This window comes from Budorcas taxicolor, chromosome 21 (genome assembly GCF_023091745.1).
Source record: "Budorcas taxicolor isolate Tak-1 chromosome 21, Takin1.1, whole genome shotgun sequence".
NCBI lineage: Eukaryota > Metazoa > Chordata > Mammalia > Artiodactyla > Bovidae > Budorcas > Budorcas taxicolor.
Window position 1 is genome coordinate 45,757,196 of NC_068930.1, and position 25,421 is coordinate 45,782,616.

Here is a 25,421-nt window from a genome sequence, read left to right on the forward strand (position 1 = left end):
GAAAAGAAATAGGAGTTTGAGATTAACAGAGGCAAACTATTATACATGGAATGGATAAACTGGACAGCACAGGGAACTATACTGAATGCCCTGTGGTAAACCATAATGGAAAAGAAAATGAAAAAGTATATAAATATATAAATGTGTGTATAACTGAGTCACTTTGCTGTACAGAAGAAATTAACACAACACTGTAAATCCAACACTTTAATAAAATTAAGCAAATGAAAGACAACCAAGAGACTCAATACGTGCTTGGTTGAAAAATAAAATAGAAACACCTAATCCATAGTCTCAGGCGGGGAATAGCAACATCTTGCCTTGTGATTCTTTTGTTGGGTAAAGACTATTTATAAGGCATTGAAATATGAGCACTGTGTCTGAATATACGTGTTTAAGTGAATTAAACCATAATCAACATGTATTTAGGTAAAAATAATAAAACTGAACAATAAAAGGTCAAACTGGTCTCACAAGTAGGTTTACTTTACATTGAGATAGACCCAGATGTTTTCAAGGTAATATCCATGGAACCAAAATAACCTATGAGCAAAATAGCTATATTTTGCTATATTTAATAGTTCTATAAAAATAAAACTTAAGAAAATAAAATTTGGGAATGTACATACTACCTTCCAAGAACGTGACCATTCTCTATAAACTTAATGTATCACATTATGTCCACGAAACAAAAGTGAATGCTGATTTAAGAAGTTCAATCATTAAGAATGTATTTGGACATTAGAAATGTACTACAGGCACACAGCGCCTCTATGTGTATCATTTGGTTTTGTCATTATTAAGCCGCTTACTTCTCGAGTCCTTCTTTTTCATTTCCTGTGCTAAAGCAACATCAAAATGTGCGCTGTGTGCATTCTCACACTGGTTGATTATCCTGCAGACACATTCAGCAGCGAAGACTCTGGTGGCCCATCGGGGATTGGTGAAAGGGTGAGGTCTGCCATCATTTCTGCTGGTCAGAACTGAAGCGTCATCCCCTTTATCTCCTTCCTCTTCTTGCATTGTATCCACACACGTTACAGTTGCAAAATCTTTTATCAAGGGAGAATACACATAGTTTCAATTGGAAGATACACTTATAAAGGGACACAAATGGCCTTAAGTACAGATCATAATTACTGTTCATCAATCATACATCTTTTAACAATGTAACAGAATCATGTCTAATGACTACTGATAACAGGGATTACCTCCAGAAATGCTAAAAAAAACTATTCTTAAAAAATGACGAGGCCATTAAATTATTTAAAGTGAAAACTTGAACATGATACTAGAATAATTATCAGTCTGCTGTATGCAGATGGATATACTCAAGGAAGCACAGCATTCTGTGGTAGGGAGTATGGTGGACAGAACTAGATATGTTAACACTGGGTCCCTGAATGAATTTAAGAAGGTTCCTGAACCCACAAAAAAGTCCAAAAAATACTTTCCTCAGGATAGACTCACTGGTATCTTTACAATCGCAAATTATCCAGATGACTAGAGCCAGTAAGTAAGGAATTATTTTCCCTTAATATTATACTAATTGCTAACTTATTAACTATTTAACTCAACTTAAAATGCAAGTTGTAACATAAACTAACTTGTTTTTCTTAAATCTTTTATGTCAACATCTTTTGAGTGTGATATAACAGATAGCAAAGATGTTACAAAGTAAAGGCAAACCCCTGTTTTAGAACATCAATGGAGACTGAAATGTATGTTTTTCTAATAAGAAGGGATAGAGGTAAACTACAAAGGATAAAAAGAATAAACAATGAAGTAAATTGAGTATTAAGTTCACAGAGTGACTATAAAATTTTAAAGAAGATAGGTTACCTATCTATGCACTTGTAGTTCTTCTTTTAAAGAAGTCCCTTTAAGTTCTTAAGTAGTGGGGACAGAAGAAAACATCAAGAAAGGAAAACATGTACAATGTAATGGTGGAAAGAGCAAGTGTAAGTAACTGAAAGACAGGAGTACCAACAAGAATAAAGGTGGACAGAGAAGAATACTAAAAACAAAAAAGCCAGAAATTTTATAGTACCTTTCTTCCTTTGAGACCAGAGCTACATTAAGTTATAAGGCTTAAGTAACTGAGTTGAGAGCTACTGAAATATAATGAAAAGTTTGATGTTAAAGTCATGCAGGCTAAGGCTTGAATTTTCCCTTATGTAAAATGGAATAAACTGCCTACTCCTAAGATGGTTAAAAGAGTACATGATACATAATATGTATAGTATTTGGAATAGAAATGGTTTCTATCTTCTTTCTTTCTCACTGTCTCTCTTAGTCCAAAGATACAAATTTTAAAGACTCTAACACAATTGTAAGAGAGAGAAAAAGTAAGCTTTAAGTACTGGACTTAAACACTAGCATTAGAATCTTCATTTAAAGAAAAGCAACAGTTTTACCCCAAATATCCAAATTAATAAATTAGCACTAGCAGACAATTTTATGTAATGCTTTTACTTTCAGTTTTATTATGTTGGCTGGTAATCGCCAGTACTTACCAGCTGATGCAGCGAGTACATCTTTACAAAGCTTTAACCAAAAGGAGAGTTTATCCACTGCCATAGATGTGAGCATATGATTTAAAGTCTCTTTGATATCATGGCATAATTTCTGATCTGTCTCTTTGTCAAGTAAGGTCAGTAAGGCCCCTTCAAGGCCCACTTCTCTGATGTTAGCATCTGACAAGAAGAAAATCGATGATCTAAGTAATACAGAAAACAAAACTGCCATATGAGAAGCACACACATTCAGTGGTTACTCAGAATATTCCATGCAAATACACTCTAAAGAACTGGTCCACATATGGCACCCTCAGTCTACTGAGGTCTGTTTCAGTTCACAACTAAAGTTTGATTATTATTTACAACACTGCAAAGTTATTTTTTATACAATGTCATTAAAAGATAAATCTTTGAGTTTACAAATATGTTTTCCTTATCAGGTAAACATTTTAACCCAATTAGCATGCAATACTTCTAAAAATTTATACAGTGTTTCTTGGAATGATTACTTTATCTTCTCTTTAAAGTAAATTCAAATAAATAATCATAATTAAGCATTACTTATTCTGGTATAAAGGCTTTAAATTTATTAACATGAGAGTAAAACTCAGAAAACAACTATTAAATGGAGAAGTGTTTAGTTACTATAACTAAGCTACAGTGGATCTAAAAATACTATTGAATTAATATAAATTACTACACAATATTCTCACTGCAAAGTGATACATCATCCCAAAAAAGAAATATAAGCCTTGATCTAGTATCTATTTCCTCTAACTCTGGAAACATAAAAAGAACAAGTACATTTTCTTCTGAGGATTTAACTCATTTGGCCATTATGAAAGCGTTTAGTTTCTAAAGATTATGCTACTGTTAAACTATTTAAAAGAAGAGTTATCTTTTAAAGATCAGAAGGAGGTGGCAGGAATGTTTCTGATTATGGGTCTAAAAGTTAGAACAGCTCAATGTAACATATGAGTCATGACTGGATCCTAAATTTGGGGGTGGGGTGTGGGGGTGAGGGGGGGAAAGGAATTTATAAAGGACATTTTTTTTTAATATACAGGAAATTTATGTGAGGACTACATATTCTATGAAAATAATAAATGTTGATTTTACTAGGTTTGGAAATAATGTGTAATCAAGTAGGAGCATGTCCTTCTTGAAAGATGCAGATAAGTATTTAGGGGTAAAGAGTCATGATGTCTGCAACCTGCTTTCAGATGGTTTGGCAAGAGGTTTATGTGTGTATATATACTGAGAGATACACAAAGTCAGTGTTACAAAGATACTAAGTAGGTGAGTCTATGTGTTCACGTGCATATTTCTTCCTACTTTTCCATGGTTTGAAAAATAATAAAAATTTTAATAAGGAATGATATAATGAATCCTTTACTATCTTACCCACATAACTTATTCACTAATTATGTACCAGCATATTAACATAATAAATCCTAAAGCAACAAATACAGTTTCAGCAGTTAATATAAGTTAAAGGTCACTGTGGGGAGAACACCATACATGGTTAGAAGATTATAATTTCTCTGGTTAAGTGACCACAGAATAATCTGCAAACAAGTTCTTCAACCTATTTGATGACTAGCATACAAGTTCAGCCCCACTCCAGTACTCTTGCCTGGAAAATCCCAGGGGCAGAGGAGCCTGGTAGGCTGCAGTCCATGGGGTCGCTAAGAGTCGGACACGACTGAGCGACTTCACTTTCACTTTTATGCACTGGAGAAGGAAATGGCAACCCACTCCAGTGTTCTTGCCTGGAGAGTCCCAGGGGCGGGGGAGCCTGGTGGGCTGCCGTCTATGGGGTCACACAGAGTCGGACACAACTGAAGCGACTTAGCAGTAGCGTACAAGTTCAGCAATGCTGACACAGTAAGTCAGAGCCAAGGTTTTAATATAATAATAAAACTAAGTTAAAGAGCACAGAATAACAGTAAAACACATTATGGATCTGAGAGCTTTAGATATTGGAAAGCTCTGTAAAGTCTGAGACTTTCTATAAATGTGATAGCACTTTCAATTCAGTTCAGTTCAGTCGCTCGGTCGTATCTGACTCTTTGCGACCCCATGAACCGCAGCATACCAGGCCTCCCTGTCCATCACCAACTCCCGAAGTTTACCGAAACTCATGTTCATTGAGTTGGTGATGCCATCCAACCATCTCATCCTCTGTTGTCCCCTTCTCCTCCCATCTTCAATCTTTCCCAACATCAGGGTCTTTTCAAATGAGTCAGCTCTCTGCATCAGGTGGCCAAAGGATTGGAGTTTCAGCTTCAGCATCAGTCCTTTCAACGAACACCCAGGACTGATCTTTAGGATGGACTAGTTGGATCTCCTTGCAGTCCAAGGGACTCTCAAGAGTCTTCTCCAACACCACAGTTCAAAAGCATCAATTCTTCGGCGCTCAGCCTTCTTCACAGTCCAACTCTCACATCTATACATGACTACTGGAAAAACCATAGCCTTGACTAGACGGGCCTCTTTTGACAAAGTAATGTCTCTGCTTTTGAATATGCTGTCTAGGTTGGTCATAACTTTCCTTCCAAGGAGCAAGCATCTTTTAATTTCATGGCTTCAATCACCATCTGCAGTGATTTTGGAGCCCCCCAAAATAAAGTCTGACCTGTTTCCCCATCTATTTGCCATGAAGTGATGGGACCGGATGCCATGATCTTACTTTACTGAATGTTGAGCTTTAAGCCAACTTTTTCACTCTCCTCTTTCACTTTCATCAAGAGGCTCTTTAGTTCTTCTTCACTTTCTGCCATAAGGGTGGTATCATCTCCCTATCCGAGGTTCTTGATATTTCTCCCAGCAATCTTGATTCCAGCCTGTGCTGCTTCCAGCCCAGCATTTCTCATGATGTACTCTGCACAGAAGTTCAATAAGCAGGGTGACAATATACAGCCTTGATGTACTCCTCTTCCTATTTGGAACCAGTCTGTTGTTCCATGTCCAGTTCTAACTGTTGCTTCCTGACCTGCATATAGGTTTCTCAAGAGGCAGGTCAGGTGGTCTGGTATTCCCATCTCTTTCAGAATTTTCCACAGTTTATTGTGATCCACACAGTCAAAGGCTTTGACATAGTCAATAAAGCAGAAATAGATGTTTTTCTGGAACTCTCTTGCTTTTTCCATGATCCAGCGGAAGTTGGTAATTTAATCTCTGGTTCCTCTGCCGTTTCTAAAACCAGCTTGAACATCTGGAAGTTCACAGTTCATGTATTGCTGAAGCCTGGCTTGGAGAATTTTCAGCATGACTTTACTATACTAGCGTGTGAGATGAGTGGAATTGTGCCGTAGTTTGAGCATTCTTTGGCATTGCCTTTCTTTGGGACTGGAATGAAAACTGACCTTTTCCAGTCCTGTGGCCACTGCTGAGTTTTCCAAATTTGCTGGCATATTGAGTGCAGCACTTTCACAGCATCATCTTTTAGGATTCGAAATAGCTCAACTGGAATTCCATCACCTCCACTAGCTTTGTTCGTAGTGCTACTTTCTAAGGCCTACTTGACCTCACATTTCAGGATTTCTGGCTCTAGGTGAGTGATCACACCATTGTGATTACCTGGGTCATGAAGATCTTTTTTGTATAGTTCTGTGTATTCTTGCCACCTCTTCTTAATATCTTCTGCTTCTGTTAGGTCCATACCATTTCTGTCCTTTATTGAGCACTTTGGAAACTATATATTTTAAAAGTGTAAGACATTATCATTTCTATTTTTGTAGTCTGAATTTATATACATGTTTGTGTTAGTTATATAATTTTAAAATGAAGAGATACACTTAAAACCTTCCTGGCTAAGAAATCTTTTAATTCAGCTCTAAAACACAGAAGGGGCAAAGAAATCCTTTAATTTGAAGCAGATTCATCTATGAGAAATTTTACTCAATTAGATTTGAGGGGAAGAAAGGCACATATGATAAATGACTTCAGGCCTAAATGTAATTTCAATCCATTGTAAAAAAAAAACTCGTTCAAAACCAATAGCTCTCAAACGTCAGAACATATTACCATTATTGGAGAATAAGTAACAGATCACTGGGCTCTCCTCCCCCATTTCTGGCTTAGACTTGGGATGGGGCCCAAGAATTTGCATTTCTAACAAATTCCCAGGTGAGCTGGATGTTGCCGCTGTTGGGAGCCTGTTTGAAAACCAGTAAAATCACTGGTTGGAATGACAACTGTTTAGCAACCGCCACTTGTAGCACGTTTAAGGTATTATATACTAACTTTTAAATTTCCCTTTAAAAACTCATGCTTATAGAGAAGCTTTAGGATTAAAATAATCATCTGAGCTGGAGATAATATTTATAAAGAGAATTACCCAGAGTCAGTTCTTCTCTGCTGTTCTTAGCAAGCATAACAGCGTGCTCTGAAACTTCAGCTGCTTCTCTCTGAACAAGCTGACGTAAACAAGCCAGCACCGCTCGTCTCAGTAACAAATAGGGACTACAGAGATTCACCTGAAAAATACCATTTGGGAAGTAAAGGAACCGAAATTCTTGGTGACATTCAAAAAGTTTAACAGATTACTCACTGGACCCCTCCTGATTTATTAGATATACAGAGATATCTTCAACTATCTTAGCACGTATTTTTTACTAAATAACTTGGAAATAGCTTAAGGAGTAATACATGTACTTATTATGCAATATTCATAAACAAACCCAAGCAAAAGTCTCTTGACAATGTTAGAAGACATAAAATGTATATGAGGAAAACAGTTGTAAGAGACAAAGGGATACCACTGAAAAAGAATTCACTTGCAGCTTGTATATACTATTGTATATACAAGTGCTCATGGAGCCATATACTGTTATGTTTTATGTGGAACTATATACTATTACGTGTCCATGGAACTATATACTATTATGTTTTATGAATCTCCAAGTATAAGTTTATATAAATCTGTATGAGCACTGAAGCACAGTGATTAAAACTGAGGCTCTAGAGTCAGACTGTCTCAGTTCGAGTCCTATATCCATGACTTGCTAGCTATGTGACCATGGGCAAATTATTTAAATTCTCTGTGCCTCAGTTTCCTCCTTTGTTATATGAAAATAACACTACCCCTGTCTCACAGGGCTGCCTTAGAGTCAACACAAAGAAACATGCAAAGGTGCTTAGCACAGTACCTGGCAAATAGTAAGTATGCTCAGTTAAACGTTAGCTATTAGTAATGCAGCCTCTATCAATAGTTTATGCAGATGCCATAGAGAGTAAGTAAATGCATTTTCAAATAAAGGCAGAAAGAGTCTTAACTCAGAAAACATATTCACCAAAAGTGCTCTCTAGAGACATTACAGATAACAAATTTTATACTTGCATATCTACTTATATGTGGATATACATATATGTACACAGATATCTAAATCTCTTCGTGATATAGAGTATTTCTGCTCGAATGACAGACTCAATACATATTCTTTTCACTGAGAATATTTAAACAACGTAAATCTCAATAAGCTGCATCTACCGAGGGTAAATGGTAATACAAATGGTGATATACCTTAAATGAGTAATTAAAACAAGTCAAAGGTGATTTCATAAGGAGAATAAAGCCAAAAGATTTTAAAATTTATTTCATTCTAACTATGAAAACAAAGACCAGTTTGGTGTGGCTTATGACAATAAATGTCTTCAATAGTGATTTTCCAAGCAGCATTTGAGAAATAATGGCATAATTCTTACAAGGCCTTTAGATCTGGCTTATGTGGGAAAGGCATGACTGAGGCAGGTGCGTTTGCCAAAAAGAGCAGAGGCAGACTTCTGAGAAAAGAGAAGGCAGTGGCAGGGGGTTCTGGCACCTGACCTATGCAAAGAGGGCTAAACCCTTAATTTTATCATGAGCTAAAAGACAAAGTCTGTAAATATATTATCAGTGAAATACATGGATGAGGTCTGCTTTATAAATATGTTCTATTATGCCCTCAAGTACACGTCATGGACAGAGGAAAGACAGGCATGTCATTCACAAGGTCTCAAGGTTATGTCATTCTAGTCATGTTTAAGAACTCTGCTGTTAGAAACTGGTACACAGGCTAACAGAGAACTTTAAATGTATAAAGATTAAGTTTATTCATGCCCAAGATTAAGGCTGTATATAACAACAATAGCAAAGAAGCACTCTAAAGACAATTTTAAAGAAAAGTTAATGAATCTACTAGCTGTATTAACTGGAGCATATACAAGCATATAATACAAGGCAGGTGCAGCATTTATTCAGGCTGGTCATACAATCTTTTAGAAAAAGCATGCTCAAAAGTACTCTACTTGTTCAGTAGAAAAATATTAAAGACTGTCACACAAAACAAAATGGGATGCTTAATATCTCCATGTCATTCTCCAGCATTTATATTGGGAAGAACAACAGGGTGGGTTAAGGCAAACAATCAAGCAAGCAAAATACAGGAATTAAAATCAAACTATATGTTCAATTCCTTTCTGAAATGAATATATTAAATCAAAATGATGCAAAATTAAATGCAAAGAGTGAGTGCACCAGCTGGAGAAGGTTAGGGAGGATTTGTTTACATTGGTATTAAATAAACACCAGGTAACATGCTACACGCACTGGACTTTGCATTAATGGTTAGCTTAAACAGAGAGATGCAGAGGAAAACAAGAACACCTACAACCGAAAGGGCGGGGGGGGGGGGGGGGGCGGGGGACACAAAGAAATAGCACTGCAAACCTCAAATAAAGTTAGGAATCGAGGGTCAGGGACCTACCAACACAGAATTATCCAACAAGATCTCCTGCACAAAAACAAATGACAGACTGGTCATGACAAAAACCAAAAGATACACACCAGGATGACTCTGACAACAGTCAGCTAAGCATTAAAATACACATGTTGATAGAGCTATCATTCACATTGGCTTAGCTTCAGCTTTAAAAATATGCCATAAATCCTTCATTTTCCAACTTAAAACATGAGTTGAGCTAAGATTTTAAAAACAGTCAACTCAAGATATAAAGATATACAAAAATACAGTAATTTCAAAATGCACATTTGTGTAATTAGGTTTTCCTTTGGAATCTTTCATCAAGCCTTAGCAATAAACCAGATCAAGTAGACATGAGTGTGAAAGGAGTGATCTGGATTACCTTCACATGAACAGGTGTCCCATAAGAGACACAGTTAATCATTTACCTCATCACAAGTTATAGATTTTTTTACTCTTGGAAGCCAAGTTTTAAAACTGTGAGTAGTCAGAATTGCAAGTGTAGCTAAGACCAAGTTCAGAATGGAAGTTAAATAGCATGCAGTTAGAAGAAAATCCTCTATAGCAAGATTCTTTCCTAATGATTAAATGTATTCTGAATATTCAGAGAGTTTCAGTTAATATGAAAACACATCATGCTAAATAATTAATTTCTATGAAGAAAAGAAAACCTGAACATAAAGTTGGAAAGCAGAAGCAATTTTCTTATTACAGGACATACTTTAAAATATAATAAATTTAGGATAAAAGCTTTATTAACCAAAATTTTAAGTTTCAAAATTAACACACTATAGTGACAGCAATTTTTGAATTTAATTTCTGTATTAAAAAAATGATTTTATAGCTTAAGTATTATGAGTAAGATGAATAAGATTTGTAATTGTTACTTCTGATTTTCTCAATGGCTATAAATGTACCTAAAAGAAAAAAATCTGAGAACAGTCTCTATTGTTTTTTGTATATAACCTTCTCAGTCTGGGAAAATAAAAGAGTAATGAATGTGATCAGAATTAATTCATTAGGAATCAGTAGCTGTGCTCTTTATTTCTCAATAAACTCTACTTAATGAATGAATTCATGTATTAGTTAAAGAAGAAATTTTAAATGGTTATTAATGGAAATTTTCTATGATGATTCAAGAAGAAAAAAATGGTAGTATTGATATATTTAAATGAAGAGCAGAAAGTTAGGTCAACTTGCTGAAGAGTGGGTTATCTTTCAATAATTAGTAATGGCAATGGTTCTTTGAATATAAAGAACAATATTACTGGGAAAAGTTGCTGAATGATAAAAGTAAAATTCTTTTCCAGCAGGTGCTATATTCTCTAATATATGTTTAATACAGACAGAAACCAAAGTTTCTATTAGGAAAGTCAGTCATCTTCTCTCCTTAAGAGTCTTAGATAATTATGACTATGAAAATCAACATGAAGATAAATAAAATTCTATATCTAAGTTGTATGTTAAGAAAATAAAAACAAGTGCAATTTACTAAGTGGTTATTAAGTGTCAAGGACCCATGCCTTTATAGGTAGCATCTTCTGTAATCCTTCTGTTTTACAGACAGGATAGATGAGGCTGGGGGAGGTTATGGGACAGGGCTAGGAGCGGGCAGAGTTAAGAGCTATCCATAACTACCAAGTCAACATGAAATAACAAAATGAGGACTGGAAAAGGAGTTTAGAAAGCTGGTTCTAGGCTCAAAGCTAGAATACTTAGATACCTTGGGCAAAATATTTCTCTCTTTGCTCTTTATATTTTTATTGAGAACGTTGGTTTTAATAATGTTTGAGGTTCTTTCAAGGTTTGAAATGCTGCATATTTTGTCTCAAGTTTGAAAATGAACAGTCTTGTCTACAGTGATGATTCTCAACTATCATGTTACTAAGTGGAGGGTGCTGTAAACATCACAAGGGCAGAAAAAGTTGAAAATCAATGGTCGTAAGTTTTAACTCCAATTGTAACTGTAATTCCTTTTTCAGGCAAGTCCAGATAGAAACTGGTGATGCTCACAGTAAATCTTAAAACCACTGATGATCATGAACCACCTAATCGAACATTTTATTGATCACCTTCACCTTTCTATGTTCATTAGACACACTGTTAGAACCCAGATGTTGAAGCATACACTGCTAGAATATTCGGGAAAAATACTTCATCTGGGATGAAAATAACTTTATATGTAAGTTTGGAAAAGAGGAAAAAGAAGAAGTAGGGAAAAAATTGCTATTACCACATAAATATTTCCATGTCCTACAGCGTTTACACAGTACCTGGGATGTTAGCACTCAGTATTAATGAATCAATATTCCAAATACTAAGTTTAACATTAATGGAAGGAAAAGTGAATAAATATATGAGCAGTTTAAGATATGACTATATGAAGTTACCCCACACCCTCTCCAAAAAAGACTAAAATTGAGGGAAGATAAGTATTGTATATGGTCTGGAGATTAACAGAAATAAATTTACATTTCCAATAAGAGAAACTAATGAAATATGCAATTTTATACTCACACAGAGACAGCTGACCAGGCTAGACAAGTTGACATGTCGTGGAGCAAACATATGAAGCTGCTGAAGGCAAGAGATGGCCTGAGCTTGGACAAGGCAGTCTGGGTTATCTTGCATCACTGCACAACCCAACAGACAGGAACTTCTTAGGGTAGAAACAGAAGTGCTGTTACCTAAGATGAAAGCAGAAAGCTTTTAATTGGCCTATAAAATCACTACCCATGAAACACGTATTACTGGGCTTAAAATTTCTTTTTTTTCCTCTAATCTTAAACGAGGTTCTGGGACGTAAATTTCTTCTACAGAAGGAGGGATAATCCAGGTTATAAGTTTTTAGATAATGTTAGTTATTTTTAGTCTGAAAGGTTTATGACAACACAAATAATTAGGCAAAGAAGAACCTAAGACCGCAGTTTACATCAAATTTTCATGAAAAGTAGAGTGAGAAATTGCTAATAATACCCCTGCTTGTATTAGTTGAGGGTTGCTTTTATATATTAAAATCATGTATTTTGCATTTGAATAGATCAGAATAACTGAGTTTTGGGGCTTAGTCATTCATATCTTATAAGAGATGAGGTTTTTAAACTATTTCATTTTATGTTTGTCATTTAACTTAAGGAAAGTATTTTTAAGACATTATCTTTCTAAACATGGTCCTCATCTTTTCAAGGTAAGAGTAATCTGATTGGCATTTATTTTAACAAAATATACTGAGCATTTACTACGTGCCAATTACAAGGGTTTTGCGACTCTTCTCTTATTTGATAGAAGAGGAAACTAAAGCTTAGAGAGATGAGAATTTTTCTAAGTCATCCGACTAACTAATGGTTGGTGAAGCTTAAATTTCCATTTTTTTTTTCCCTATTATGTCATCACTAACAAGTCAGTCTTTCCAAGATTATTCTCAATATTCTGCCCATATCTTTGAAAAGAACATTCTGCTAAACTTCACTTTATTGAGAAGTGTTTGAGTCAATGAGAGGAACTGTTTTCATTTTTATGCATATATTTTTATGTAAAATATCACAAAAGCAGCTATGCATACCTTGTAGCTCTGGACCCAATGTAGTAATAAGAGCATTCAAACAGCGACCTAGACTTTGGTGAACTTCAGCATGAGTAGGAGGCACATTTAACAGCAACATCATAATAAGAGAAAGGGTTGGTTCTGCATGTATATAATAGAGTGGGCCGGCAGAATCAATTATCAATGAGAGAGAATGCAGTGCCCAGGTCTGTGAAGACAGAGAAAAACAGTTAAAAATGTTATAGCAGCATTAAGAAACACAAACCACTACGAACTGTTCTTTTGCTGAAATGAGTGATAAAGTAGTATCACAGTCAACTGTGTGTTATTACTAACTTGGAGAGAGAAACAAGGAACTTCAGGAGTTGAAAAAAAAAATGTAAATACCAGTAAAACGCAACTGAGAGACAAATGTCCAGTTGAGAATGGCACACATGGGTACAGGGGTTTCCCAGATGACGCTAGTGGTAAAGAATCTGACTGCCAATGCAGGAGACGTAAGGGATGAGGGTTCCATCCCTGGGTCAGGCAGATCCCCTGGAGGAGGGCATGGCAACCCACTTCAATATTCTTGTCTGGAGAGTCCCATGGACAGAGGAACCTGCAGGGCTGCAGTCCACAGCGTCTCAGAGAATCGGACACAACTGAAGCGACTTAGCTAGCATGCACACATATGGATATATCTCAGAACTGAGAATTCCAGAATCGTGTTTGGTTCTTTAGCTAATGGCTTGAACTAGATCTAGTGTGTTGAAAATCGTTTACTGCTTAATCTGTACAGAGAATGAAAATTCGAATTTTTAGAACATTCAACAATATCTCAACTAAATGAAATAATACAGATCTCTTGGAACACAATGTTGTTGAAGAAAGCCAAACATAAAAAAGTATATACTGTATGGTTCCATTGACATGAAGTATAAAAGCAGGCAAAACTAATAATCGCTGATCATCAGTGAAGTTGGATGGTGGGTTTAATAGGCTCCTTACAGCATGTTCGGAATTCCAGTTGAGCTATTTCAAATCCTGAAAGATGATGCTGTGAAAGTGCTGCACTCAATATGCCAGCAAATTTGGAAAACTCAGCAGTGGCCACAGGACTGGAAAAGGGCAGTTTTCATTCCAATCCCAAAGAAAGGCAATGCCAAAGAATGCTCAAACTACCACACACTTGCACTCATCTCACATGCTAGTAAAGTAATGCTCAAAATTCTCCAAGCCAGGCTTCAGCAATATGTGAACCGTGAACTTCCTGATCTTCAAGCTGGTTTTAGAAAAGGCAGAGGAACCAGACATCAAATTGCCACATCTGCTGGATCATTGATAAAGCAGGAGAGTTCCAGAAAAACATCTATTTCTGCTTTATTGACTATGCCAAAGCCTTTGACTGTGTGGATCACAATAAGCTGTGGAGAATTCTGAGAGAGATGGGAATACCAGACCACCTGACCTGCCTCTTGAGAAATCTGTATGCAGGTCAGGAAGCAACAGTTAGAACTGGACATGGAACAACAGACTGGTTCCAAACAGGAAAAGGAGTACGTCAAGGCTGTATATTGTCACCCTGCTTATTTAACTTATATGCAGAGTACATCATGAGAAACTCTGGACTGGAAAAAACACAAGCTGGAATCAAGATTGCCGGGAGAAATATCAATAACCTCAGATATGCAGATGACACCACCCTTATGGCAGAAAGTGAAGAGGAACTAAAAAGCCTCTCAATGAAAGTGAAAGAGGAGAGTGAAAAAGTTGGCTTGAAACTCAACATTCAGAAAACGAAGATCATGGCATCCGGTCCCATCACTTCATGGGAAGTAGATGGGGAAACAGTGGAAACAGTGTCAGACTTAATTTTTTTTTGGCTCCAAAATCACTGCAGATGGTGACTGGAGCCATGAAATTAAAAGATGCTTACTCCTTGGAAGAAAAGTTATGACCAACCTAGATAGCATATTCAAAAGCAGAGACATTACTTTGCCGACTAAGGTCCGTCTAGTCAAGGCTATGGTTTTTCCAGTAGTCATGTATGGATGTGAAAGCTGGACTGTGAAGAAGGCTGAGTGCTGAAGAATTGATGCTTTTGAACTGGTGTTGGAGAAGACTCTTGAGAGTCCCTTGGACTGCAAGGAGATCCAACCAGTCCATGCTGAAGGAGATCAGCCCTGAGATTTCTTTGGAAGGAATGATGCTAAAGCTGAAACTCCAGTACTTTGGCCACCTCATGTGAAGAGTTGACTCATTGGAAAAGACTCTTGATGCTGGGAGGGATTGGGGGCAGGAGAAGGGGACAACAGAAGATGAGATGGCTGGATGGCATCACCGACTCGATGGACGTGAGTCTGAGTGAACTCCGGGAGATGGTGATGGACAGGGAGGCCTGGCGTGCTGCGATTCATGGGGTCGCAAAGAGTCAGACACGACTGAGCAACTGAACTGAACTACAGCATGTTCTCTCCTTTTATGTATGCCTGAACTTCCTATATAAGAAGTATCTGAAAAGTTCTCCCTTTAGGAAATCAACTAAGAAAGTTTTACCCTCTTATCAACAAATATGTAAGAAAAGCTTACAGTATTTTTAAATGGTACAATAATGAGTTCCCATTAGGTAAGCAATGGCAGAAATCAAGAAGAGTCAGACTGATGACACTGGATGCCACAGAACGAAAAATCTAATAATCAACACAAGAGACTCAATAGAAAAGGAGTCTGTTCAGAACAGACTTTTTGAAGGGGAAGAGGAGAAATATAATAAATAGAAGCAGAAAGTACTGTATTAAAGGAATAAAAAAGGATGGAATACCTTATAAATCAACTCAAGTAACAGATGATGTGAAAAAAAAACTATTAGTAATATGGTAATTCAAAGAATGACACCCATGTTAGATGCTGAAGTTTGACAAGGTGGTGGTTAAACTGGGTCTTAAAATACTAAAAAATGTGGATTATAAGATAGGAATAGAAAGAGAGAAGAGCGATAGGAAGAACCCAAGCACAGACATGAGAATGACGTGTGGGAGGAAAGCAGGAAGATCATTTTAGGAGATCAGTACTTTTGGTTAATAACCAAGAAAGCTTCTGAGTCAGTTTATGGGACTTCAATGAGTTAATTGAAGAAGCAATAAGCAGTATCCCCGGCTTTTTGGTTGGGAAGTGGCAAGATGAAAATTTCCCAGGCAAACATTTCTGGCTTCATATCTAGGTAGAGTTGTAAGTGAAAGTGAAGTCGTGCAGTCGTGTCAGACTCTTCGTGGCCGCGTGGACTGTAGCCTACCAGGCTCCTCCGTCCAAAGGATTTTCTAGGTAAGAATACTGGAGTGGGTTGCCACTTCCTTCTCCAGGGGATCTTCCCAACCCAGGGATCAAACCCGGGTCTCCCGCGCATTGTAGGCGGACACTTTACCATCTGAGCCACCAGGGACGTCTCAGAGTTGTAAAGAACCTGAAAATAAAGTGACCAGGTAGGAGACTACTATAGTAATTAGGGTCACACAAGGGGGACAGAGATACACTAAGGGGACCAGAAGAGCAGGAAGTACAGCAGTCATTCAGGGTGTGAATAGATCTCAGGAGAATGATGCCTGGCAGAAATGAGTAAGTTATGTATAATAATACGGTAAAGTGGTTAAGAACATGAGTTTAAAGTCCATGACTTATGTTCTTCACCTGACTACACGATATATTAGTGGTTGTAAGTGTGAGCAAGTAACTTAGGTTCCATGAGCCTGGTTTCTTTCTATATAATGGGAATATACATCCTAGATAACTGTGAAGATTAAATACATTAATATGTTTAGAAAAATGTAATACAATGCCTGGTACCTGTTAAGTTCCACAAGATAGTAGATGTTATTTTAAGATAGAAGGCAGATCCATTTTCAGAAAATGATACTGAATTTGACTTTAGGTATTGAGTATGAAGCATAGATAGTGATATGTGAATTTTAAAAATCCACTGAGGTTAACAGTGGTTTTGATTTCATTATGGAGCAAGAATTATTATATAAATTAGTAATGGTTAATACAACAGAATATGCATTATCTACAAATCAATGGGGTACTCACCTGCACATCAGGTGAGGTGCTGTCCTGAGACAAAGTATAAAGGATCCCAACACAAGAATTCAAATGTTGAGAACTTATTCCTCCTAAGTACCTATGTAGGGATCCCAAAGCCAGTGAGTGTCCTGTTCTGGTAACTGCATCCCTTGCTGACTTCAGTCTGTGATTATGGAAACAAAAATAAATGATAATTACTGAAATAAACCAATGCATGCACAGTCACTTAGGGAAATTTTTTATATAAAGAGCTGCAAAATTCAGAAATACATTTACAGGTAACTGATACAAAAAATTCTGAAATAACTTGAAAGGTATCTTGAAAAATATTTTAAATAAAAATGTCTTCACATATGTGCTGCAACGACCGAGGCCCACACACCCTGGAGCCCATGCTCTGCAACAAGAGAAGCTACTGCAAGGAGAAAACCGCACATCACATCTAGACAGCAGCCCCCGCTCGCTGCAGCTAGAGAGCGCCCACACACAGCAACGAAGATCCAGCACAGACAAGAATAAATGAATTTCAAAAATTTTAGATGTCGTCACATTATTAATAATAATTATTTAAATATAAACAATTTCAATGTCTTTCAGAAATACACACTAAATTCATATGACGTGCATTATTACCTTATCATTAAGTCATACTTTAAAAACTCATTGAGGAGATACTAATTCCATATAGAGTTCCAGCTCAAGAACTTTGATTTAAAATGAAATAAAGTAAGAGAACTTATTATTCATCAGGAGTTTTCATTGTATTCTAATTTAAACACTTTATATTGGGTCCTTTAATCCTCTCAGGAATCGTGAGATTCATACTATTATCAGTTCCTTTTTACAAACGAGGAAATCAAAACGACTGAGTCATTTTGGCCAAAGAACTCTTAAGAAGTAACCAACTATTAAATGGAAGAGTTGGGATTAGAACCAAGTTAGCAATCTGACGAGAGATACAGAGTTCATAACCAAATCAAGACATATATACTCAGGAGACTAGAAGGTCAAAGTGCCTTCTGCATTGCTACCATGGCTATATAACTAATATAACCATGAGCATTTGCAGTTGTTTTATTTTTTCATACTATTTTCATATTTATTTTCTCATTCACCTTAACATTCTTAGCAGGCAGGGCATCATTAATAAACTTCTATTTGAAATAGAGAAAAACAGATTAAGATGATTAAGCAGCCAGCTCATGGTTACAAAGCTAGTAGGAACGAACATATAGTTTATGCTTCCTGATCTGCAGCCGTTTCTCTTTCCAGTAGATTGTTTTACTGCCTATCATCTATATTTTATATGATGAAACTCCCTAAGTTTCTTACTCCCAGAATCTACTGGTGGCCTATTACATCACTCATATAGGCAGTGATCTTTCTTATATAAAAACAAAAACCAAAGTAAAAATATTAGTCATAGTTTTATGTTCCAAGATAAGCAGTCCATGGCAGCAGCGGTGGGGGGGGGGGGGCGGGTTCCACTTTAACCCTAACCCTAGCTGAGCTTTTGAAATGTGGTGTTGGAGAAGACTCTTCAGAGTTTCTTGGACTGCAAGGAGATCAAAGTAGTCAATCCTAAAGAAAATCAACCCTGAATGTTCATTGGAAGTACTGATGCTGAAGCTGAAGCTTCAATACTTTGGTCACCTGATGTGAAGAGTTGAATCATTAGAAAAGACCCAAATCCTGGGAAAGACTGAAGGCAAGAGGAGAAGGAATGACACAGGACGAGATGGTTGGATGGCATCTCCGACTCTATGGACAATAGTCTGAGCAAGCTCCGGGATATAGTGAAGGACAGGGAAGTCTGGTGTGCTGCAGTCCATGGGGTCACAAAGAGTCGAACATGACTGACTGACTGAACAACAATAAAATACGCCTTTCCCAGTTTTTTAAAGTTATAATCAGAAGTTTCTTAAGTTCCAACAAGCTATACACAGTTTTGACACGTATCTCATGAATATTAAGTAAGACATTCACTTACTTGTCAAAGCTAACTTGAGCTAATGCAGCAGTAAAAGCTCCATCATCAACTACTTGGGCTAATCTAGCCCATGCCTCTGCAGCTGCACATCGCAAGAGGGGGCTGGGACTTTCTAAGGCTCCCATCACCAATGCAAGGACAGGTCTTCTCACTTCTTCTGGACTCAAATGTCCCTTAGAGCCAGCCACATACTGAAATATGTAAAAAACAATCCAAACTTACAACTGTAGTAAATTCTCTTATACAGTTTGGAATATATATTCTGGTTAACCAAATATGTTCATATTCAGTGATTACTACTTAAAAAAAAAGAAATCACAACACCAGAAACACACACTGAACATACAAATGTAATTTAATTTTTCTCATGAAGTACTTTAGAATTTTAAGCCTCCAGGCAAATATGGTGATCAAATATCACTGTACTACATATGTGTTCAAAGAACATTAATAGGGATTTCCATAAAATAAATGACCAATGAAGCCTATTTTACTTAGAAACAGTACGTCATAAATGCAACAATGAGCCAGATTTGGTCCACAGGCCATAATCTGCCAATCCCAGGTCTGCAATATTAGGCTTGGTAGGTTAAAGCATGTTTCTAAAATAGTATTATAGGCTTGACTTCTGACCAGCAAGTTTTATATGGAGAAAAAGTAAAAGGGGAATTACAAATCCTGAAACATCAAGAAAAATGGGGGGGAGGGGAAACCGTCTTTTAAAAACATCTTCCCTCAACCTACTTAGTTGGCCACATATTAGGGGAAAAAAGAAAATAAAGTAAGCGGAATTTTTTTTAAAAAATAGACTTACCTTCAAGAAACTAGAAACTGAAGAAACAACATGTAACTGAACTACTTGTTGACGAGCCCCCTTTGTATGCTTTATACTGTCCAAAAGCTGTTCCAAGACGAGAAGCCTAAAATCAGAAACAAGATTCAAAGAGAAATTAAGTCAAAGGGCGATATTAAGTATCCACTACTAAATTTGTTTGGTTGCATCTTTATTGGAGCTACTAAAATGAGATAAACTGTTGTCAAATACACTGAAGCCTTTTGGGAAATGAAAATATATTAACAGCAATGCAAAAGTATTTTGACTATGTGTCATGACACTGAGGGAGGAAAAAAATAAATAACATGTATCACTTGAAGTAGATTTACCTGGGAAAATTTGGCTATTTCAGCAACTATTTTCTAAACAAAGGGTATTTTAAAAGTTACCTGCATCAACATTTTTGTTCTTAGCAACAGGACTTATTGGACTCAAATACATTGCTTCAATTTAAAGGCAGCCTGGACTTCAGTTTATGAGAAGAAGCACAACCTTTTGAACCCCAACTGTACCTTAAACATGTAAGTGGGGATCATACTATATATAACATAGTTTTTACACTTGCTTTTCTCATTAACATTACCTCTTTATCACTTTTCAAATCATTTTTATTCTTAGATAATTTTCAGGAAGCCAAATTTTACTATACACATTCTACAGTTTATTCAACCATTCTCCTACTAGTGCAGAGTAATATTCTTATTTTCACAATTCTACAATTCCACCTATAATGAATGTGCATATCACTTTTGGTCTGGGGTTGAATGTGCTCGTTAGGTTTTAATGTATTAAAAAACAATGTGAGTTGTTTTTCATGTTCTTATAACATAGGAGTTTTAAAATCCGTTTGATGAGATTAAAGATATGTTAACCATGAAAAAAATCACCCCCTTTTCTCCCCACCAATTATTCTGTTTATAAACATTGCTTCAGAGCTCTGAATTTTCTTTCTCTCCCTCTCTCCCTTTAAATCAGGGGTTAACCCAGTGAGTGAAAACAGGCATGACTGGCTGAAGATGGCATGTGGGTATACTTTTACTCAACTCTGCCGTACTTCCAATAATATTTCTAAAGCCCTTAACTAAATCTCTATCACTCTGTTGAGCCCAAAAGGCCCAAACACAGTTCTGCTCCAAAGGATAATTCTGTTATCAAAACAGAATAGATATGGAACTTACGTTTTTTTAAATAAACCCAGTTGTGGAAGAAGTTAAGTCAGAAAAAAAGGAAAGTATGCGAGGTTACATTATATTACTCGAGGAAAGCATTATATATAAAATCAATTCAGAGAACAAACACAGTGAATCACTAAAAATTTAGGGAAAATCATAGTAACTCTTAAGTAGTCTATTTAAATGCCTATTTCCTATTTCAAGGTTAATTCAGTTCATCGTAATAAATAAAAACCAGAAAAACACAAGAAATAAAAATAAAATTTACCCCAAATCCTACCGTTTAGAAAGCCACATTTTGACATCTTTGGTCTAGTCTCTCCAGATATATGGATCATTTTTTAAAAATTGGTTTCACACTGTACATACTTTGTTAATAACTTTATTTCCCTAAACATTAATCCCACCTTGTTAACTACTGTACTGATTTTATTTTTCTCTTTTTTATCCTGACCTCCTGTGATTTTCTTTTCTTTTTTTGTGTGATTTTGTTTCTAATTTAAGTATAACTGATGAACAATACTGTCTAAGTCACAAGTATGTAGTATAGTGATTCACAATTTTTAAAGATTATTCCATTTATAGTTACTTTAAAACAACTATATTCCTTACATGGCACAGCATCTTCTTGTAGCTTATTTCATACACGACAGTTTGTGCCTCGCAGTTGCCTACCCCATGTTGCTCTCCATCCCCCTTCCCTCCCCACACTGATAACCACTAGTTTTGTTCTCTGTATCTGTGAGTCTGCTTCTTTTACATTATATTAACTAGTTCGTTGTATTTTTCAGATTCCACACATACTGAAATAATTTTCAATTGCTTTTAGAATTAATTAACTAATTCTCTAGCTTAGGATATTTAGGCCATTTCTAATTTTTATTACAAATGACACAATACATGTATCATATAAAATTTTTCTGTTTTCCAGACCATATTTAAGTCATTATGCTTCAAGAAAATATTTATAACCAACCTGCCCTGCAGGAAGAAAAATTAAGGGTCACCATATGGTCAGGCTTATGAATTTAAAACCTAAAACATCATTATTAGACCATATCCTAGTCACCTGTTATAATGAAACTGTGTCATGTTGAAAGTACTAAAAAATACTTAAGATTGGAGCTTGAGAATTTTGTTATATTGTAATAAAATCTGACCTTTGTACTGTTTTCTTGCCCACATTCATAGGACAAAGACCCTAAATGAGACTAGCAGAGCCCGAACTTTTTGCCCCGTCCTTTATTCCCATATTTTGACACGGATCACAAGAAAACACTCTGACTCTTCAGGAAGATGGAGATGACCACTTTTTAGTAATACTGAATTTGTATTCCTAAGTAGTATCAATTATATAATTATTAGTTCATATTAATATAATTAATAAAATTAGCTGGTGCTGAAGCTGAAGTTCCAATACTTTCACCACCTGATGTAAAGAACTGACTCACTGGAAAAGACCCTGATGCTGGGAAAGATTGAAGGCAGGAGGAGAAGGGGATGACAAAGGATGAGATGGTTGGATGGCATCACCGACTCAATGGACATGAGTCTGAGCAAGTTCCAGGAGTTGGTGATGGACAGGGAAGCCTGGCACGCTGTAGTCCATCAGATCGCGAAGAGTTGGACACGACTGAGACACTGAACTGAACTGATTAGTTCAGAACAAAGTTAGATAATAAAACGTTTGAGTCTGGATGAAATGAAAACATACAAGTAATTAAGTAAACAGGAAAGACATAAATATTGAAAATGCTGATTTACCTTTCTTATACATTCAGAGAGAGGGTATATAATGGGGAAAATTTTTACTACTGAGAGCTATAACTATGCTTTTCCTCCCTCTCCATCAATTTACACTCTACATTACTTTATAGCATTTTTAGCACTGTTCTCTGCATGCCAGAATCACCTAAGGAGTTTAAAAAATTTTAATGTCCAATGTAGTATGCATACCATTACTATTATATCAGAACCTACATTAATATAGATGAATTAAGTAATCCATTCTTTGTAATTAGGTGCCAATATATTGGAAAGTAACCATAAATAACATACGTATAAGATCAGTAATAATTTATTCTCTGTATAAAATATCTTGATATTCCAGAGCTTTCAACATTTTAGTGCTTTAAAATTATCAATGCAAAGTTTTCTTAGTTTTAGAATCCTACAGTCAAAATAATCAATGATTTAAAGACAGTTTAATTTCTAAGTGCATAAATAAAGTAATAAAAACCTATTTCTAATTTCAGGACAACCTCATGTTATGAGTTTCTTTTAAACTGTTTTAACACAAAGATAACCGCCACAACAAAGCACTTGAAAACATTCACTTGTTGAATACAGGTACTTGAAGACCTTTCTTTTCTAGAGATGCAAATGTATGGCCCAGAGAAGGGTCTGCCTTGTAAACAAGTAACATCTCTGGGATAACAGGAAACCAGAAACTCAACTTTGCTACCTCTGTTTCTCTGTGGTGCTCTAAGGGCATCCACTGGAGATTGCTAATAGTTGCTAAATGTAGGATCCTGCCAGACGGCTTCCTTTAAAACTCTCCAAACTACCACCTACTATTTTTATTCAGTTAAGACTTCGAAGAGAATATGCTTTCTTTACTAGGTTACAACATTTTCATTAAGACAAACAAAACCTCTCCTCCCCTGAATATTCATTCTATATGTTATTTTTATCCAGGTGAGATAAAAAGAAATGTGGCACATTTTAAAGTTCATTAAACTGTAAAAAACAGAAATAAGAAACCATTTCCTTGAAACTGTAACTGGGCAATAAATCTGGGTAAAATCAAAAAGAAAATCACCTTCTCTAGGAGAGCAATAAAACTAACTTTTTAAAAGGAAAGCTTGTAAGAAGTATGCTTTTTCCCCCACTTTTTATCTGAGACTTATCAAAGAGTTTAACAGTCTTTCAAGAACATGCTTAATTTAAATCTTCTGCCCATAAGGCTGCAGTTATTACGGTATTAATCCAAATTAAGTATTTGAAATTAAGTGTATGTACTATATACTAATATAGTTACAGACTAGTTCAAATCTTCTCTCCATCAGTAATTCTTTAAAAATTCCAGACCACTGTGATTTTCCTCTCGTCTTTTAGTGCTACAGCATTCATTTATAATTTAGTCACATATTGTCTTAAGTATAACCATAAGTTTATAGTTATAGTATACAGTGAACTATAGGTTACAAACTTCAAATCATCTTTTGAAATTAATCTCAAAATATGCATATACCATATGATACAGAGTAAGTACTATTATCAGTTAAAATAGAACAACATGAAGTTATTAAAAATCAACGTAAATGTTATTTGTTTTCTATCCACTGAAAGTAGACTATCCAAAAGCCTGTTTCAGAAATGTGTTGCTGACAAGACTCAAATATTCTTGCAATTCTTCATCAAAGAGACCAAAGTAAATCCCTTACCTAATTTGTGTTCTCTGGAAGACATAACTGATAAAATTATATAAAAGCTATGATCTAGCATTGTTGCTGGTCTAGCATAAAAGAAACAAAGAGAATGAACATGAATGAATGAAGACAGTTAATATTCTGTAAATTGTTAACCAGCACAGCCTATGGGAGAGATTCAGTTCCCATCAGTATCTCAGATAAAAACAGAATTTCCTGGATACTAGACATGAGTAGTGGCTTTTGATCCCCAAGAAAAATATTACCCTGTTACCTTCAATGAGAAATCATTAGCAGTCTTTATAATTTTTAAAAACCAAAGTTCATTTCAAGTGAAGTGAATCCACCAAATTGAAGACTAATCTATTTTAATCTAATTTTTGAAATCCACAAAACTGAAGATATAGTATGAGATCTTGTCTATTCAGACAACCAGTGTTTCCCTTTGCAACACTGGCTCATAAATCACTGTTTTTGTGTCACTGAGTTTTATATTCGTATTTTCAGCTAAATGAGAAGTTAATGTGGGAAAAGCATTGCATCCATGATACTGCCTAGCAGTTTTCAGTTTAATCTAATCACTGACTTCATTAATTCTTATTAAATATTTAGCCCACTGAATAATTAAACAAGAGCCTTTAATCTCACCTTCATCTGTCATCTATAAGAAGTCTTTTATATTAATGAGAACTTCTGACAACCTCCTTTTTACCAGTCTATTATGCATTCACTGAACAAATTACCAAACCTGAAACACATTTCAGCTAAGTGAACCTCTGAAGATGGTTTACCTCTGAGCTTCTCCCACATGAGCGCATACGACTCCAAACAGCTTGACGGCAGAGCTAGTAACTGACAGCATTGGAGGTAAGGGCTTAGGCACCGAATCTCCCTCAACGTCTTTCTCGTAAATAGAGTAAGGGTCATACTCAAGACTTCCACAAGCAATACCACTACCAAGCAGGAGCTAAAAGAAAAAGAAATTGCATATAAGATTTTAAAACGACTATTCAGGACCTCCTTGTGGTCCACTGGTTGGCACTCTGTGCCCTGGTTGGGTAAGTAGGATCCCACTTGCCGTGCAGTGCAGCCAATTAAAAAAAACAACAACAAAAAACAAATTAA

The 25,421-nt window shown here is 36.0% G+C and overlaps 1 protein-coding gene across 4 annotated transcripts in view; it reads right to left on the reverse strand.

The window, feature by feature from the left end:
- Positions 1-25,421, reverse strand: part of HEATR5A (HEAT repeat containing 5A) — a 96,173-nt gene that overhangs the window by 24,014 nt on the left and 46,738 nt on the right. For 2 of the 4 annotated variants that reach the window (XM_052659443.1, XM_052659444.1), the window contains 10 exons: positions 25,088-25,263; positions 19,673-19,778; positions 18,859-19,049; positions 16,875-17,031; positions 12,828-13,017; positions 11,783-11,952; positions 9,269-9,295; positions 6,862-7,000; positions 2,517-2,696; positions 813-1,052 (listed from right to left, as the gene is read on the reverse strand). In XM_052659443.1, the coding sequence (XP_052515403.1) occupies positions 813-1,052; positions 2,517-2,696; positions 6,862-7,000; positions 9,269-9,295; positions 11,783-11,952; positions 12,828-13,017; positions 16,875-17,031; positions 18,859-19,049; positions 19,673-19,778; positions 25,088-25,263 (1,576 nt within the window). The remainder of the gene's footprint in view (positions 1-812; positions 1,053-2,516; positions 2,697-6,861; positions 7,001-9,268; positions 9,296-11,782; positions 11,953-12,827; positions 13,018-16,874; positions 17,032-18,858; positions 19,050-19,672; positions 19,779-25,087; positions 25,264-25,421) is intronic. The other 2 variants (XM_052659446.1, XM_052659445.1) reach the window with 1 other exon arrangement.